At 43.7% G+C, this 19615-nt stretch overlaps 1 protein-coding gene across 1 annotated transcript in view; it reads left to right on the forward strand.

Annotated features, from left to right (window-relative positions):
- Positions 1 to 19615, forward strand: part of ZCCHC24 (zinc finger CCHC-type containing 24) — a 212508-nt gene that overhangs the window by 177370 nt on the left and 15523 nt on the right. Inside the window, exon 3 of the mRNA XM_086922432.1 lies at positions 9731 to 9895. Within this exon, the coding sequence (XP_086778558.1) occupies positions 9731 to 9895 (165 nt within the window). The remainder of the gene's footprint in view (positions 1 to 9730; positions 9896 to 19615) is intronic.

Genomic DNA, 19615 nt, shown 5'->3' on the forward strand with positions numbered 1-19615 from the left:
GTTATAGTTAGGAATTAGCATTTAAAAAACCTATTAAATTCACTGAAAAAACCATAGGTTTCACACCAGTTATAGTTAGCTGGAAATGTTACTGATATAAAACCATTGAAATTCCCACGTTATAGTTAGTCGGACTCACTATAACTTGCGCGTGCAATGCACTGCTGATGACATCACATATTACATCACTCATGACATGGTGAGTGACATCACTCATGACATCACTGATGACACCATCCAGTGAATATGTGTCTTTCTGAAAAATAAATATTAGTGAGTTATGTTTAAATATTTAAATACATATATTAGTGTTTCACTTTGTGTATAAGTGGCTACATGTGTTGATAAGTAGCTACATGCGTATGTATATGGGTTATTTGATATTTTTATTAGTATCAGTTTGAGTGTCTATATGGTTTGGTGGGGGTATTACTTAGCACATAGATGCATGAGTGACTGACTCTTTGTATGTGTTTTGAAGACAGCATATGTACAGGACTGTATGGGTGGATGAGTGTCTATATGTGTTTGTTAGTGAGTGAATGACTGTCTCACTAGTGTCTTTATCAGTAACTACATATGTTTTAATCTAGTATATATGAATATTGATGTATATAAGTGAGTATATGTGAGAGTAAGAGATTGTAAGAGTTCCTGTTTAAATAAGTATGTGTTTCTATAAGTGATTGTTTAAGAGAATAAATATGTGTAATTTTCAATAGAAGTAAGGTGGAAGTGTGTGTATAACTCTATATTCAAATAAATGGTTGTTCAATAGTTTATTTGCACGTGTGAATATGTGTGTGAGTAACTTTTGGATGAATGTCGGTGTGTAACAGGATGTATAGGTGTATCTCTTCATATGATGAGTGAGTATATGTATGAGTGACTATATAGAACTGTTGGTGAATGAGTGGATGTGTATATAGATAGTGGAAGTACAGAATTGCTTGTTGTAACTGATATAGGTATGTCCATTTTTTAAAAATTTCAGTTTCTATTTTTGAATATGTGTCTCAAGGGTTACTTTACACTGAGAGGAGGTCTGTCACTGTGTCACAAGGATGGTGTCATCAGTGATGTCATGAGTGATGTCACTCACCATGTCATGAGTGATGTAATATGTGATGTCATCAGCAGTGCATTGCACGCGCAAGTTATAGTGAGTCCGACTAACTATAACGTGGGAATTTCAATGGTTTTATATCAGTAAAATTTCCAGCTAACTATAACTGGTGTGAAACCTATGGTTTTTTCAGTGAATTTAATAGGTTTTTTAAATGCTAATTCCTAACTATAACCGGTGTGAAACCTATGGTTTTTTCAGTGAATTTCATAGGTTTTTTAAATGCTAATTCCTAACTATAACTGGTGTGAAACCTATGGTTTTTTCAGAGAATTTCATAGGTTTTGTTAATGCTAATTCCTAACTATAAGTTTCACTTTATAAATAAGACTGTTAGCACTCTAGTTGTTCTTTTTAACACTCTGGTACATTCTGTCATTGGGCTACAGTTGGGCTACATCTAGTTGAAATTTGGGCTACATTTACAATTTTTGGTCTCTGGTGGCCATCTTTGGGCTACATTGGGCTACTTTGGGCTACATTTGGGCTACATTTTGGCTCTAACATATATTAAGCCCAATGTAGCACAATACTTATTTTTATAAAGTTAATTTTTTTACAAACCACTTCAGAATAGGGCTACCTGTCCCTACAATTATCCCTTTTTTTTTTTTTTAATTTTTGGGGGGAGCGCTCCCGGAGCGCGCCCCGGAGTGCGCCCCGAAAAGCGTATTTCTGAAAAGCGCCCCCTTGCGCGCTCCGGGGAGCGTCCCGTGAGCGCCAATATCGCAAACGAAAACATGATCGTGACGTATCGCGTAGCCGCGACCGCGTGATACGCACGGCGTAAGCGCACCCGGAAGTACTCGAGCGAATACGATCGCACAACGTAAACTTCCGACGCGCTTACGCTGCGCGCCCCCGGGCGCGCCCCGGGCGCGTAGCGTAAGCGCGTCGGGTCATGTGAGCAGAAAATAACACTTTTCATTGGTTCATAACAGTTTTAGTTTCATAATGATGAAGCCCCTGGTCTTGTGACCTGAAAATAACACTTCTCATTGGTTCAGGACAGTTTTTTTTTCTAAATGATGAAAGACCCCACCTTTTTTCCTTATTCTGACTTTGTCCTTTGACTGAGGAAGACCTGTTTGTTGCTCTCTCTACTTTTTTGCTCCAAATAATGGCTTCAGTAGTAGCATCAGCTGGTGCATCTGCCCCACCACCACCACCACAACCACCAAGAGGACCAGCTCCAAATTATATTGGTGGTCAAGAACAGGAGGAGGAGGAAGAGGAAGAGGAGGAGGGGAGAAGAAGATGGCTGCCAGAAGAAAATACACCTTACAAACCCAAACCACACATTGTATGGCAGTTTTTTTCAATCCCAGAGGGGAAAAAAAAGGTGAATGCGCCCAAGGTGACTTGCCTCATCTGCAATGATGAACTTTCACGGGGCAACCCAAACAAAAAATATTCTTTTGGTAACTATACCATGATTCGGCACATGACCAGAAAGCACCCAAACAACTACTCTCGTGCAGAGTTCAGGGAACTGGCCAGTAACCTCCCCCAGTCATCAAGGACCCCCTCCCAAAGAAACCAACCCACCTCATCAGAACCAGAAACATCCGAGGTGATGCCTTGCATTCAGCCGAGATTTGCTGATTTTAAAATCACTTGTTCTGCATGTGGCAAGCTTATCGCCTATGGCGAAAAAAGCGTTAAGCTCATCGTCCTTGCAGGTGATAATCACAAGTGCCCCAAAAAGAAGTAATTTTTTGGGTTTTTTGTTTTTTTGCTCCAGTTGAGCCAGTTTCAATTCCCTTTTTTTGTTTCTCCCCCTAAAAAAATACAAAAAAAATATAAAACTGTTTTGAAAAGCCAAAAAAAGTTCAAAAAGTTCAAAAAACACAAAAAAAATATAAAACAACAAAAAGAAGAAAAAAAAAAGTTCTTTTTAGAACTAACTCCAATTTCTAAATCAAAACTTCATTTTTTAAAAACTCTGTCATCTTTTTCCCTCATTTTACGCTCCCCGGTGCGCTACCTGGTGCGCGTACCGGGCGCTTCCCCCGCGCAAAACGGAAAAAAAAAATATTTTAAATGCCCCGCGGGGCCCTTTTATAGCCCCCACATCAAACCTAGGGGGTCAAAGGGGTCTATCCCTGACGCCTTATGGTCAGTTCCCCCTTTGTTTTAGCCACCTCTTATGTCTCGATTTTACCGAGACACAAGATGGCGGCCGCTCTGGACTGTTTCGAATGTTTACAGACACCCGAGAGCCAATCAGCTTTCCATGCGCACCTCGCGTCACGCGCCCGGAGCGCTCCCTGGTACGTGCACCGGTGCGCTGCTATAGATATATATATTTTTTTGAACCTAAATTACTCAAAATCCACTGCAGCACATATCTTGAGACATAGCAAAGGCACATCGGGCTACCAATCCCTACAATTTTGCCAAATTTGGTGGAAATCCATTCAGCCGTTCGGGTTAAAAGTGAAATCGACCGCCCTATGGAAATTAACATGGGGAAAACGCGTTTTGGGACCCCCCTTTTATCTCGGCCCCCGCTTGACGTATCCCCCCCAAACTTTAAAGGAAGGACCGGAGCTTGACGAGGCCATTTTCAGGAAATTTTCAGGCAGATTCGTCAACCGGTGCCAAAGTTATTCCAAATAGAATTTTGAGATTTAACATTGAAAAAAATCCTAACTATAACTACCTACTGGCGACCGCCAGTAGGTAATATATATATATATATATATATATATATATATATATATATATATATATATATATATATATATATATATATATATATATATATATATATATATATATATACACATATATGGGGGTGGGTGTGTGTGTAAGTCCCATAGCTTGTCGTAACTATACAAAACAATATAGGCAAGCCAATTCTCCGTACAAAGATTTTTTAAAGCACCATAAAATGAAAACACCCACCGTTCCGGCTGCCACACACAGCCTTGTTCACGACTACGAGCGTCATTTTTCAATAACATTTTATACTTAGTTACAAAGAAGACATGGAAAAAGCAAAACTTAAAGTGCTATTTTAGGAGTCTCCTTCCCGAGGTCGCCATCTTTAAACATGTCAGTTTTTAAAACTTTTAAATGAATACATGTCGTTTAGTGTGTTTACCTTCGTTAGAATCCACAATAAGGTGCATAAAGCAGGAATAAAAAACGTATGATTCGAAATCATTGTTATATACATAGATGTTTTAAATTCTTTAATTTTTCTAACAGCAAATGCCTCTAGAAATGAAATAATCACACTATGATTCCTCTGGCAATGCCATATTATTCGATCTGACAAAGGACATCCTAATTAAAACCCATCTAAATAAAGAATATTCCTAAAAAGATGATGGCTTGGATCAAAACATACAATAATATTGTTTGTTACTATAATCACATTATACTCATATATAAGAAATATATATGGTGTATATGATTCACCTTCTTTTCTGATAAATTCATCTATATACATCAATCTTCCAAAGGTCAACGGGATACAAGTATACATACATAAATAAGAAAATATATGTGCAAACATTCTTTCCCGGATTGACAACATTATATATGTATGTATATCTGCAGGGACCCACCATTTTTCTTTGGAGCCTTCCCCTGCTGCACGAAGTGGCCTCACTATCCAGCACATGTGACTCTAAAATGTTCACGGGCACAAGTAGGTAATTGTTTTCGTCTGGTTATACACAGCGTAAAAATAGAATTTTCTTAGGACAAATTCTTGTTAAAGTTGTCAGCTTGGATGAGCAAAGAAGCCCCAGAAATAGGGAGCGATGTGTTTAGGATATTGATATGAGGCAGGACTGAAAATAATGTTTTCAAGAGTGCAACTATCACCTTCATTTTTGGGTTGACAATGTTAATGCATTAATGTGAAAAATAAAAACTCCAGACATTGAATTTGTTTAAAACATACTTTAAATAAACACTGGAAAAACCTAATGTGTCCGCCTTGGCAAGTCTGCTGTTTTTTGTTTTATTGCAATCTTGTATAATAATCAATATTTTAGGTGAGTATGGGTTTGTGAACTGGTAAAATTACTTAATTTATAATTCACAGATCAAGGAAGACAATGGATGTAGTGGGTGGATCTATTGCCCCATGCTGTGGTGGGTGTAAGACAAATGTAGACAACACTTGAAGTGAGCAGTGGATGACAAGGGCAAACGCAAAGACCCCTGCATATATGTGTTTTTATCATGGCTTTTTTGGAAAGCGTGAATCAGTAGTATCGATTTCAAGCATGTCTGATAGTACGATATTAATCCAAGGAACATCTGAAAATATGGCATTGATTTTGGAGATTGGCCATTAACAAATTATTGCTTCGATGCAGACCTGAAAACGAAGCCCATTTACAGAAGAGCTGAAAACTAGGCCCCTTTTAAAAGCAGACTGAGTAAGGCTAGCTTAGAGGAGGCCTACAAACCAGGTTTTGTTGTGGTGCACAGACTTGACTTTCTAACCGAGCATTGTCCAGACCTTTGTGAAATGGAGTGGTAATGCATGCGGCGGGATGGGAGGGGTATTGGCCGGTTCATCTGGTCTCCATTTCCTATCCATTTTTTCTATAGGTCCCTTCAGGGCGAGCCCAGCTGGAAGCGATGACTTCTGCGCTGTGGTATTTCTGGCTCTTGTGCAGTGGGACTCCTCCTTATGCTGGAGCGAAGCAGGCACTGACGGGCCGTCCTGCAACACTTCCACCAAGTGCCTCCCGCGAGGGATTATTTGTATTCTTTTTTTATTTTTCAGGCAGTGCTACTCTCTACTGGGGAAAAGAGTTAACATTTGCTTTGTCTGGTGGTTACAGATTTTCATTAATCTTTTGGTTGCAGCAAAAACCCCAGCCCATGCCTCAAGGCGTCAATAGACTGCTCTGACTTTGGAAATTGTGATGTTGTGCAGTACCTCATCAGAAAGTTGTGTTCTGAGCCAGCCTGCTACATCCAAGTTGAGGTTCAATTTTATACCATTGGGAGGGTAGACAAGCTCCTTTCTGGAGTGCTGGGTGGATTGTTGATGTAAACGGAAAAACATGTAGTGAGGCATAGCCAAGTCATAAACACACCCATGAAATAACATTTAATCATAGTTAGTAATGGGTTCAAGGAGTTGGGTGAGGTTGCAGAATGAAATGACCTTGCAAGTGGATGGAGTATCCTTTGTGGTGAACGTGCATAGGCGAGAGTGTTAAACAAGATCTACGCTTACCTCATTCCCGTGTCACTTCGCATTGTGACATGAACCTCCTTACAAACCAACCACTCTGCCAACTTGAGTCTGACATTTGCAAAATAGAAGGGTACTCCCAAACCTGGTGGAATTTACTGGGGCGTAGCTATCATTATTTCAGCCATTTGGGAGGAAGCCAAGAATCATAGGTGTGAGCCCCCCCCCCACCTCCCCCCGTACCTGTTTTAAGGCTGTAGTTTAATAACCAACATCGAGTCAAGATGGCTTATTTTCTTTGCTTACATTGGGGCTTATTTCAGCATTGATCAGCAACTGAATACATTTTTAGTCCACTTTAGTAAAGATGTAGAACGCTTACATTTCATCAGCAGTTGGATAGAGCTAGAGGGACCTTACACTTGTTTGTTGCTTGCCAGGTTCCCAAGGGCAGCAGGGTGGGTAATTGGAATTTGAACCTGAGGTTTATTGCTGCTGCACCACCAGCTGTAATGAATTTCTTCAGATAGAAATTTGTCACATACCCCAAGGCTAGATATGAATATGTGCTGTAGCTTGATGGATGTATGACATTACAACGCATGCTTTTACCATGCATGCTTTTACAACGCAAGTATTACAACGAAAACCTTTACAACGCATAGCGCTTTGGGGTGCTGGATAGTGAATAGTTTAATTTACTATTCCAACTCCAGTCCCCGTGGATACTAGGAAAGGTGTTGGATAGTATATTAAATCTATTCCCTATCTTAGAGCGCCCCCCCAGCACAATGCGTTGTAATGGTTTGCGTTGTAATAGTTGTGTCGTAAAGGCACTGCGTGGTAAAAGTTGCGTTGTAAAGGATGTTCCCCTAGCTGGATAGATGCATAAAATCTTTCAAGGCCTCAAAAAATGTACACAGGCATTATCCTGCTTTCATTCTTGCGCGTCGGTCTTTGTCTCATACAGTGACTACAGAGGTGGTCTGAGGGTGGATGGTGTTGTCAATGAAGGTTTGGTCTAGCCTTTTCACTTTTGTGTTGAGATTATCCAGAGGCCTCACCTGCCTATGATGCCAGGAACAGTGAAGAGAATGCAGACAAATATCAGTGTGAAAGGGCATTTTCATTGTTGGGGTGGGTTGATCTGGAAATATTTGATCCCTGAAAGTCTACATACAGAATATTGGAGGTAAGGGAGGAGAAGCGAGTTAGGCCTGGATCCACTTGATAAGGAATAAATGAAAGCATGAATACATCAGCCCATGTGAATCACTACAATACTCCAGGAGACTGCTGGGTATCTAGGCCTGGCTTGAATTGAATCCGCACACTGAGATTACCAGTAGAATGAATACAAGAGGCACCTGAGAATGCCAAAGAATAAAATGTGCCAGTTCACTGGCCACAGACTAATCACAAAGTATTGAGTAGAAGATTCTGAAAGGCTAAGCTTGTGCCTTATACCCTATAAAAGTGCACATCTGATTGTTTTCTTTGAAGATCTACCAGGAATTTGATGTTTGCTATTTACTTGGCAAAAAGAAATGAGAGGAGTTGCCCACATGTTTTTCTTAGAATACAGGTATACCTAATTTTGCCAGTTCTCCTTCCTAAAGAGGTATTTTTTTAAATAGATTTGAATAAGATGTGATGTTTTTCTCTATATTTCCATTTGGGGTTTTCCTCTGCCTGCAAACTATTAAAAATGGTGTAAATATGTGCGTTTTTAGGGGGTAGGGGGGGTCCGTCACTCCCACCCAGCTAGGTATGTCAGCATCTCCCTATGAAATGACTAGTGGTGTCTGGCTGACTGTTTTGAATCAAGTTATATCAGGTCCTTCACCAGGGAGGGGCAGAGGAACCCCTTTTGCCATTGTTCTTAAGCTTTTCAGGGTGCTGTTCCCGTCAAAAATGTTTTATAAATGAAAAATCAGGCCTGGCAAGCTAATGGCAGCTGCACGACTCGATGAGGCTAGATGCTAGATAAAGGGAAACCATCTTTGCAGAGATGACGTTTTTTTACCCAGGCCAGCAAAAGCTTCCGACACGCCTGAGTCATCTAACTTTCCTGGACTGATTTCATATTCCATATGGAAGTATCCTAGACTGATTTCATATTCCATATGGAAGTATGCTGGATTAATTTGATATTCCATATGGCCCAGGCTCAACAATATAGGAGCTTCTGTTGACATTGTAGAGTGAATAAGAGGTCTTTCTTAGTGCTCAAAACTGTTAGCATATTCATTCTGTTGCAACATCATTGCAGAAGCTATTGCTGCTTACTGGAGTTGCCAGTAGTCATGTTGACTAAATGATGATGATTTCATGGCAATTTTCCCATGATTGTTGGACAGAGCTCAGTATCGGTAAAGAGTTGCCTTTAGACATTGATTCTCGTGGATTGATCTTATGGTGAAAGAGGATGAGGAGCATGCAACGGGCTAGGGTTGCAGGGTTTGTTTGCCTATGCCTATCCCCAAATGAGTATGGGATCATGTGCACTGTCGCACATTTGTGTCTGTGTGAAGTGAGGTGATCCGATCCAATAACTCAATGTTTTTCTGTTTTGTGTGTAAATCTGTGTTTTTTTTTCACTCCGAATTACATACGGTGTAATGTAATACAGCCATACCATGTGCCAATTTCCACTCACTCCTTGTCATGCTTCTTAAGGTTGGTAGTTGGCTACTATTTCCCATCCCAGTCATCTTTAGAACATAAGTAATGAATTATGTAAGGTTATCCAGCTATAAAATTAGTAGGTTGCAAATAGAATTGATGACCCTTTCGTGTAACACCTATCGCTATAGTACCAGGAGCTCATTGACTCTGGTGAGGCAGGGGCATCATTCAAAGGCACCCAAGATTAGCTATTGCTCATAGCATGATACTCACCAAAAAGTGCTTCAACACCTCATCAGGCGTAGCAAGCACTATATAAATGTAAACCTTTAGCTTCTTCTACCCCTCTAATATCCTTCTCAATCCAAATAACAGACTAACATATCCACCACTCAAATTACTTTCATATTTCACTATAATAATTCACCACTAATCCTTTATGGGTTTCGGAGCAGCGTGCTACTTGCCGAAAAAAGCGCTTCGGCGCCTCGTCAGCGGTAGTAAGCATTATATAAACGCAATCGTAATTACAACATTATATGTTACTTAAGGACCTGGGCACCATTCCATGTGTTCTTCAATAATGTTAAAAGTGAGATCGATGAAAGTATTGGACCACTACCACTCCGGTTACATTTGTAATGAAGTACTATGGGCATTTTTGCAGCGATAGCCTGTCTGCCAATGACGCAGTCTTTGGTAAGCGCGTACTGACTCTCTTCAAGATTGCTCTGCTCTGAGCTGTGACATTTTCTGGATTTGGTTTGGGTTATAAATCAGTTTTCCCCTATTTTTTGTTTCAGGCTCGACCCAAAGGAGAGGGCCTCACACCTTATCAGGGCAAGAAGCGCTGCTTTGGCGAATACAAGTGCCCCAAGTGCAAGAGAAAATGGATGAGCGGCAATTCCTGGGCCAACATGGGACAAGAATGTATCAAGTGCCACATCAATGTTTACCCTCACAAACAGGTACGCAACGCATATTGTTGCGAGAAGGCAGGCAGTGGTGTGTTCCTGAGATAAAGAATTGGTGCGCAGGTGCCATAATAATAATAACCTGGTTTGACATAGTTCTTTATACCACTCCCTCTGCCTCCCACACCTTGTGTCATTTTTAGGTCTGACTTGTCTTATCTGTCCGAATGATCTATTGTAAGCAAATTCTTTAAAATATACATAGTGTGGTATTTGGCTACAGATGGAGGATAAAAAACTCTCTCACCTCATTCTTTTGGCTATTTAGTGTATCACTCCGCCTCCTAAGAAGTGCTTGCATTGCAACGCATAAAAAACTATTGCAAATCTCAAAGTTGCTAAATTATCTTACACCCAATTCTTTATCTAATAGATATATTGTATACAGACACTTGTTTTTTTCACTGCAGGATACTATTTATTATAAATATTTTAGTCAGGACTCAAAATGCAAAGCAGACCTTTTGGCTTTCCCAATACTTGCTAATCATCGTGACCCATTCTCCCATCTCTGCCCCGCATAGTACTCGAATAGTTCTGGGTATGAATTGGCTGTATCCTCTGTGTGATATGGTATTTTCTGTGTCTCCACTCATCACTTTATTATAAAACCTCCATACCTCCACATATACCAACCCAACCTGATCACATTCTCCTTTAGTGTTTGTTATGTTTGTGCTATGTTTGGCTTTTGGATGGCATGCTCAACCAACATTCTTCAAACTCTGGTAGGCGGGGCTTGTGCAGCAGATAATAATAAATAACGCTAACAGGAGAACCTTGTAAGACCCTAGGGATGAGACGCGAATCAGGATAAAAGACAGCTCCTCCATTTGAGTGGAGGAGCGTTGCCCCACAAGCCCAGAGCTGAAAAATAAAACAGTAATAACGTTTGTTTATTACTGTTTTGTTTTTCAGCAACCCATCCTGAACTAAGTGTCAGGGTGGGGTGGGGACAGTGCTGCCGAGTGGCAGCAGCAGGGAGCTATGCGCCTTAAAATGCGCATGTCCCTTAGGCCAGTGGTCATGGGCCGGCCAGCCAGACATGCACATTTATAAGTTCTCTGACCCAATTGTCGAAACAACCCATAATGTCACTCTCTTCAAAGATTCCCAAGCAGCCATCACACACAGTCCTGCCCTGGCTCTGACAGTACAACTGCATCAGGATTTCAAGATGGCAGGAATTCAAAGGAGCTTCGAGAGATGTTCGACTGCGAATGAGTTCATAAGGTTGGAAAAGTCCATCCTTGAGCCATGTAAGCTGCATATCACAAGCTAATGCAACATTTGTTCTAACAGAAAAGCAGAAGCCCACCTTTTACCTCTGGCAAAGACAACCTCATAGAGCTCTGGTAATATATGAGGTAAGCCGCCCCTGCCCTTCCAAATATGGACGCATTCATCTTTGTTGTAGGATCACCTGCTGTTGCTTCTTGACAGGCCAGGCAGGGGGTTTGGTCTTTTAGGACAGTGGCTCACCAGTGATAATTATGCAACCCCCTTCTTACCAGGAAAATTAATTTCTTTTTTTTCTCATATTCAATTATATTCCAGTTTGCGGTTAGTTGACTGGTACTTCCACCCTTGGCTTTAGGTTATTTAAACTCATTTGTTTACATGGGCCTGAATCTGTTTGAATGTTTTTGGTACCAAAGTTGTTAGAAGTGTAGATATCTGTGGAGAGAAGTGATCAGGCAACACATGGAAGTTCAAAGGATAAACCAAGTGTATCAATAATTTCAACCAGTGCCTAATTTGCAAAGAAATAAGTGCCATGGCTCTTGTCAGGAGCCACTGCAGTCTGCAGCACACATTGCCCCTGCCGTGCTGCCGACGATAGTAACAACACAACTACTAACCATCACACTTCTACAAGTGTGACAATTCAGACTGTTTCAGGTCCCCAAAGCTACAAGAATGGCTTGGGTGGCAGGTAATAGTCATTTTGAATGTATATTGATCTAATATTAACTTTTATTATGGTCACCACTAAATTAGCTAGACAGCGCCACCTTGTGGCAGACTGTCACAAGCACCAATGTTGACAATTAAGTGTGTGTGCCAAGCACCGGAAACCAATGGCCCCATTGCTGAGTACAGTGTTACACACTGACAATTCAGCAATGCTAACTTTTGAATGGAACTTCTAAATATGATACTAAATTGTATCATATTTAGTTGCATTATGAGGCTCAAGTCGAATTTAATGTAACTTTTGCCCAGATGACAACTTCAGGAATTTGTCACTTTATGTTCCAAAGATTTCTAGCAACCGCTTATGGTTGCTGGCCACAAGACAGCTGTCTGCCTTCCTGGGGGGGTGTGTGAACAACTTTCATGAAGGAACACAAAGAGCCTGCTATTGGAAGAAGTGAGGCCTCTCCCTAGCAGGAAGGCAAGGCAAGGTGTGAACCCAAAAGGCGAGCTTCAAAGGTGAATCCACCTTTGAAGGGCACATGGTGGACACACGAGTCTGGTTGTTCCTTTATTCTGGTAAACAGGTTGGCATCAGGGACTGAGAGGAGCAACATTTTCCAAACCAGTTTTCCCTCGCCCGTATAGCCCTTAGATAGCTACACCTCTAGGGTGGGCAACCATGCTTCACACACTGAGAAAAGGGACGTACCATCTTGGAAGTGGGCAGAATATTCACTTCTGGGGCAGCTGGATGCCACACTTTGTAGGAGGTCGTCATCGGGGCTGCATGGTAGCTCATTAGCTAGTAGTCCGTGGATCCCCGAGGGTAAGTTATTTGCATTAAAGTGGCACTCCTGGCACACAGACCTCAAATCACATCTGCTCTGGAGAGAGGACCGAAGGACTGCCCAGGTGTTCCTTGAATCCGGCAAAGAAAGGCTGCACCAAAACTGGGCTGCACCTGCTGATTCTTGGACTATCAAAGAGAGGACCATGCCTTTAGTGGCCTGCTCGAGGAAAAGTAATCCCAGAGATACACACAGAAGAAGTGACTCTGAACTTTCTGTTACAGCCACAGGGCCACAAAAAATGAAGACGTCTGCCTTTGAGAGTTGGTGGCCAAGAATGCCTACTTGCCACTGACTGCCCAAACGCAGCCTGGGAAACCCAGACCCAGCCCTCAAAAGTTGCACACAGGTCTGCTGGACCCAGGTGAGCAGTCAGAATGCTGTGTGGTCACTCTGTGAGAAAGTTACCACCAGTTAAAGACAACAATTGGTTTCGCTGCAACTGGAGACCAGTAGACCAGTGGCATCCGTTTTTTGGCTCAACTTCACCTGGACTACGAGGGGCATTGACCCTTGTGGCCAACGTCACTCCATCATGTTCATAGACCAAGGAGGGGCAACAGCAAGACCCCCATCACTGCTCAGCGTCCTTGAGCATCTTCAGCGTCGGGTATCCCTTGCATCAGGACCACTCTATTAAAGTCAATGCCACTTTGCCCATAGGGCCTGGAACTGGTCTGGAGACTGCTTTGACTGTGCGGTAAAGGTTTTACTAGACCTCGTTTGTCCCAGTGACTTGCTCTCTGCCTGAACTGGTCACTGCCAGAGTGCCTTTATATCTGTTTTCAAGTTATATGTTGTGGCTAACCCTAAACAGTAAGTCATGGTAGATTACAGTGATTTATTGTGCTGAGAAAAAATCTGTGATTTATTGGTGGTTTAAAAAATGTAATATCTTTTGGACCGTCCGGTGAATTTTTGTTGTTGAGGTGTCTATCTAAAGAGAAAACTACAACCCATTCGTATAAATTGGTGTCCGATTTTAATTGTGTTGTATTTTGTTACTATTCAACTGTTTTGGTACTTCCTAATGCTTTACACTTATTTTTTGATGAAGCCTTACTGCTCAGAGCTACAGCTACCCCGGATTGAGCTAATTTTTTTCAAACTAACCTGGCTGGACCGGAAATGAATTTCTGACTTTATAAAAGGGTGAGATCGCACATCCGTACCATATAATAAACCACTTTCCTCACTCCAAGGAATTCATGAACATACAATATGGTAGCCATCCATCCAATACATAGCTTCGGAAAACAGAGAGCTGATTTGTCATCTCAGTTAAAGCACCTCTGAATCCCATTCTATGATCTAAGGGAGATTAATATCTGATACTTGCTGAAAAGCAAAATAAGGTTGGAACTTCTTAAATTCTTTGCGAGTATAGCATGATAGCGGGTAAGCGCGGAAGGTTCATTAAAGTGATAAATTTGAGGAATGTTTGAGTTACCTCAAAGTAATTGCACTTTTGTCTCTGAATGTTGAGGCTTGTATGGTGCACAAGACTCCACTGGTTGGGTTTCAATAGCTGAAGCAAACCTTTCACATCATGTGCATTTGACTACAAAACAGAAATAGTGAATATAATTGAAATACATAATATGTACTTGTACTGGTGTCTGTTCTCATGTACTGGAAAGGTTCATCCTTTTCTGAGTGAGTTCCTGTGGCACTCACAAAAACATCTTTGAATGTTAGGCGGTGCTCAAATGTCACCCTCAACTCTGATCAAAGTGACAGCGAGGTTGAGTCATGTTCTGCTCAAGAATGGTGTAACTGTCTACTGATCTTCTTAAACAGATCCGGTGAAAACAAAATCTTCCTGGGCGTTTGAGAGGATGGGTGGTACATTCATACAAGCGTCAAGTTGTTGCTGTTGGTCTGGGACAGAGTTAAAGAAGTGGGAATGTAACGTGCAAAAACTTGTGGTCATTCTTTTTTGTTCATTTGGGTGTAGTGCCACTTGCTGGAATTTTGTTGTAGAGCGCAGGACTAGCAAATGAAAGCTGCTTTTTCCACAATACTTGGCGCCTGTCTTTGATTGTGCTGATTCTGCCAAAGGCCCACTATACATCTCTGCTTGGCAACGAGAAGAAACTAACTGGTCTCCCTGAAGCGTGTGTGAGGGCGAGTTTGTACGCATCGCCTGACTGACAGCCCTCAGCCCTAAGTGCGGTGAATGAGTCCTGCGCTTCTCTTTATGGCAAAGGTACCCTTTGTTCTGTGCAGCAAAGTTGTGTTTTGGGAAGGATCCATGCTCAAACTAGATGGCTTTACATGGAGGCTATAGATTTGTTGGCCCTCATCCCACATGCTACTAAAGGGATGGCACACACACTAGACATTGGTGGGTATAACTAGCCCAGGGCAAGTACACCCACCTCCTTTTATTGGCAGGGTCACCTGGCTGGTGATGTTTGAGATGGATGGATGGATGTGGGAGCTACGCCTTCCCCCAAGACGGTGGCTGTCACATGACGTGTCCAGCAGGATACTACATTCCTTCCAAAGGGAAAGGACAATAAGTCCAACCTGTAGAAACAAAACAAACAAACTAGATACCACATAGTCCATCAGTATCTAGAGTCAATCAGCAGGACCGCTTTGGACGTATGGGCCGGTGACACTGGCTGCAATAGGACATCCCCACTCGCATTCATAATTTAAACCGGTTTGACTCAGGACATGAACGCTGGTTCAGAGACATCAGGGACCTCCTGGCAAAATACCTGATGGAATCATGTCCATAAGAGTTGGGCCACTCTGCTGATACGCGGGATGATTTGTGGTTGGTGTAAAAAATTCAACGGGGTGTGTTAGGAGCATTTTCAGAATCCATTGCGAAGATTGCATTGGTGGTGTTGCTTGACTCCTCGAAGACGGTCTTGGTAAGCTGCAATCTGTTGAAATTTCCACTGCAAGACCTTGCTAACTCCTGGAATCCATCTGTGGGGCAGTGTTGAGGCCATCTCTTGCTCTTCTGGAGGCCCACTGGATGAGTTGCCACAGGACTACATGTGGTCTGTGCCAGAGCTGCATATGTGCTGCATCTGGGCCACTGCAAGTCCGCCGAGGAGCCCCTGCAGTGGTAGATGGGTTTTAGTCAAGGCTCACTCTTGCCACCGGGATCAGGGTGTCTCTGGTTGACTGACTCTTCTGAGTGTCACTGGTTCTTCTTGTCTATAGTTCTGATAGTGGTGTTGTACTCCACTCGTGATGTTCGCTGTTCCATGGATGTTAGTGATGACATACTAGACAGGGTTTGGCATGATGGGGTTGCCAGTTGTGTTGTAAACCTGTCCAACAGGTGGCAACAACGTGCCTTGATGGTTGCAAGGCTTCTTTATTGGGTCGTTGACAATTGGGAGCGATGTGGCCAGGTGTTTCCATTCTTCCTTTTTAAAAGCATCTGCATCCTTGGGCCTGGATATTTTGGGTACTGAGCCATCTGTTACCATCATGGATGGATATGCTGGAAAGTACAGAGCAAAGACTAGGGGGCCAATTATGATTGCGGATAATCCGCATCCTCCGGGCCGGCGGAAGCCACCTCCGGGCCAGAGGATGCGGATTATCCGTTGCGGACTGGAAAAAGACCCCCCGCTGGATTAGGATGGCTGGGGAGGATCTGTTTTCCGTCCGCCGCTTTTCTGCCGCAGTCGCCTTCCGACCGCGGAGGAAAAGCTCTAACATGGCTGGAGGTGTCTATCAGACACCGCCAGCCATATTAGGATAGCGGCGGTCCTATGCCTTTCCACGGCGGCATTTCCGCCGTGGAAAGGCATACGGTGTTGTCTTCGGGGGCCCGTTTCGGGCCCCCAGGGGTGAAGGGGGGGTGGGAGGGGTGCACATGGGGGGTACCTATGGTACCCCTCTGCCTTTGCGTGCACGAAGCGGCAGGCACCGCGCGGTGCCTGCATCTTCGTGTATGCAAAGGAAAACATGCTTTTTTTTAACATTGCGGCGTGTGCTGCTTCAAGCAGCACCCGCTGCAATGTTAAAAAATACAGGATGTGACCGCCAGGGTGGCGGTCACATCCTAATTAGCACGAAGGGACCGGCGCTGCCCCTGCCGACGGTCCCTTCTCCTCTGGGGTGGCGGATGGACGCAGGTCCGTCCGCCATCCTGATAGGCCCATAGGTTCGTATGTGCTTGCAGCTTATTCTGTTTTCCTGCTGTGCTGTCACAAGATCATCCTTCTTTCACCTTGGCGGCTTGCTGCTTGAGTGTCTACATGGGCTCTGTCTGCAGCTCGAGTCTTCTTGGGCGTGCCTTTCAGGCCTGGCCTCTCTTGATCTTCCCAAGTGGGCTTGGCTGGTCATTATGTTTCCCATTGTGAACCAACAGGTCACACTTACACGTCCTCCTATTCTTTTTTCCTCTGTGCTTCCGCAAACACCTTCTTTCCAATGATGCAGTTGAGACTTCTTGTTGCTAGTGTCTCTTTTCTGGGTGCAGCGGCATGCACCATTTTCTGGACTATGCAAGTGAGACTTCTAGTCACTTGAGTCTCTACTCCTTCTAGGTGCAGCACCATGCATCTTCTTCTAGCCAGCCTACAGGGCCTCTCAGTAGTCAAATGTCTCTATAGTCTGTCACCAGCTGGTGTTGGGCTCCGGCATGGTAATGATCAGGGCAGTTGCTTGTCCAATTCTTAACGTCTCCAGGGGCGCAATACGGACGGCAGCCCCCCGCGGTGCAGGGGGGGGGGGCGAGCTTCCGGGGTCTCCCTCAGCACAGTACTCAGTACTCAGGAATGAGAGCTCCGGATTATATCCAGAGTGGGGGCCTCTCTGTGTACTTTTGCTGGGGGGGCCTTAACATTCGTTACACCGCTGTGCATTCAGTTGGTGCTCTGTGGTGTCTGGCCATATGTCATGCGTTCCCTCCTGTGGGAATTTGTCGGAGCTCCTACTCCATGGCATTCTCTCTTCCAGGACCTTCTTCTTTGGGCAGTACAGAGCTGTGGTTCTGTCTCCTTTCTCTAGGTGGAGCAGGGCTTGCCGCAATCACGAATTGAGTAGCACCTAGCTAAGAAAAAAGTCCCATCAGCCCACCATGCTGGCGGAGCATCATCAACCCATATGATGATGCTCCGCCAGCGTGGTGGGCTGATGGGACTTTTTTCTTAGCTAGGTGCTACTCAATTCGTGATTGCGTGATGTCCTTTTCCTTCTGGGTATCTGTATAGTTTACGTAGAGTTGACCGGTAGTCTCCCTGTGTGTTTCTCATATATATATTTTGGGGTGTGGAGACTATAGGGTCGGTAAATATTGTCCCCAAGACCCTCTTATGTAAAATTGTATTCTGGAGCAGGACTTACACCTTGAGGTGTCACTGCCATCAGACATGGTTCATGGGGTGTGGCACGGTGTGCTTTAACAATGCAGAATGATGTGGTCCTAGTGTCTGGATCACAGTTGTGGCCTTGTGTGCTTCTGTCCACCTTCTGGTCCGGTCTCACTTTCCTTGGATCTTCTCCTGCCTTGGACTGTGTCCATTTGGCAGGCTTGGGCAAACAATGTGGTGTCTCTGGGGTTCTCGGTCTCTTAAGGGAGTGACACTTGGTCGGTTGCACCTCATTAGCCAGGTGTCCTCCTATGAACCCTCCACTCCTTTGTGATGTGGAGGCAGAATGAGGGAACTTTCCTCCTTTTTGCTGCTCTGTTCCTCTAATCCTCTCCTCCCCTCCTCCCCTCCTGGGCAAATGGGTTTTAGGTGGTTTCTTGATCAGGCCAGTGGTGGTATTCTGGTGATGCCCCCAGTCCCATGGGTGGCAGCATTGGCTGCAGAAGGTATCCAGTGTGCAGCAGAAACAGCACATCTACGAGTCCAGCGGGAAGGCTACTGAGGAGGATAACAGCAATGTGAACTGTGACCCTGTGCAGCCGCACCCGGCCAGTCGTAACAAACGTGCCTTAAACCCATGAAGTGTAATGCTGGGCTCTGGGCCCACCTACTAGCTTCAACAATAGTTTGTAAACTGAGTGGGTCATGCTGCGTATGAACATGAACTTTGTTACCTCTACAGAAGTTTCCCTTGGTCTTCTCATGGCTCTGTGAGCTCCTTCCGCATCCCTGCACTCCCATGCCAGTTCTAAATAGCGTAGCTTGTTTTGTGTTTTTTGGTGCATTCTGGGTATTGTAGTTTTCCCCTTTCAAACCAATGATGGTTAGTAGAAGACCTAGATTTTTTTTAAAAAGTGTTAGATTGAATATTCACACCTGGCTTGTTAAGTTACTTTTCAAATCATTTTCTGTGTAATTTTGTTTTAGTTTTTGTCCCTGACTGATCTTTCCGCCCACTTCCGGTAATTTAAACCAACACCACTCCGAGCTAGCTGAACTCGCGGATCACTCATTCGGCCACTGCTTCAGAAGGGGAGGGAACGTAAGCTTTGCTTGTGTGTCTAGACTCTCTGAGTGGTACCTGATTGCCACATGAGTCAAGCGTGTTTGTTACGTCTACTTTAGGGTTGGTATCTCCTGGGCCGTTGAAGTAGAGTTTTTTGAGCTTAAGGAGGGAAAGTCGGAGTGTAAAACCATGGCAAGTGGTGCTGGTCGAGACCTGGAGCCAGTTACGCAAAAGAAGACCCTTCCCTGTTAGGAAAAAAAGTCTGTACTCCTGTTTGTTGGGCCGTATACGCCAGCCCATTATATTGCATGTCGTGTATTGCTTACCACGCTTTGTATTGGATGTGGACTTGCACATTAATAGTAGGCTTGGACTTGCTCATATGCTATGTTGATTCATTTACGTCCTAGCAATAGATTCGCCCCTATCGGTCCATAGTCCAGTTGCTCTAAAGACATAATCAATCCCATGCCCTGGGTACAGGCAGTTCAGCGGCACTCGTTTTATCTATCTCAGACGGGGGTAGGGGGGAAGTTTAGTTGTCCATGCCTGAAACTTAACCTGCAATCTTCTGGCTGTATAGAGCTTA

Source organism: Lissotriton vulgaris, chromosome 5, assembly GCF_964263255.1.
Source record: "Lissotriton vulgaris chromosome 5, aLisVul1.2, whole genome shotgun sequence".
NCBI classification, from domain to species: domain Eukaryota; kingdom Metazoa; phylum Chordata; class Amphibia; order Caudata; family Salamandridae; genus Lissotriton; species Lissotriton vulgaris.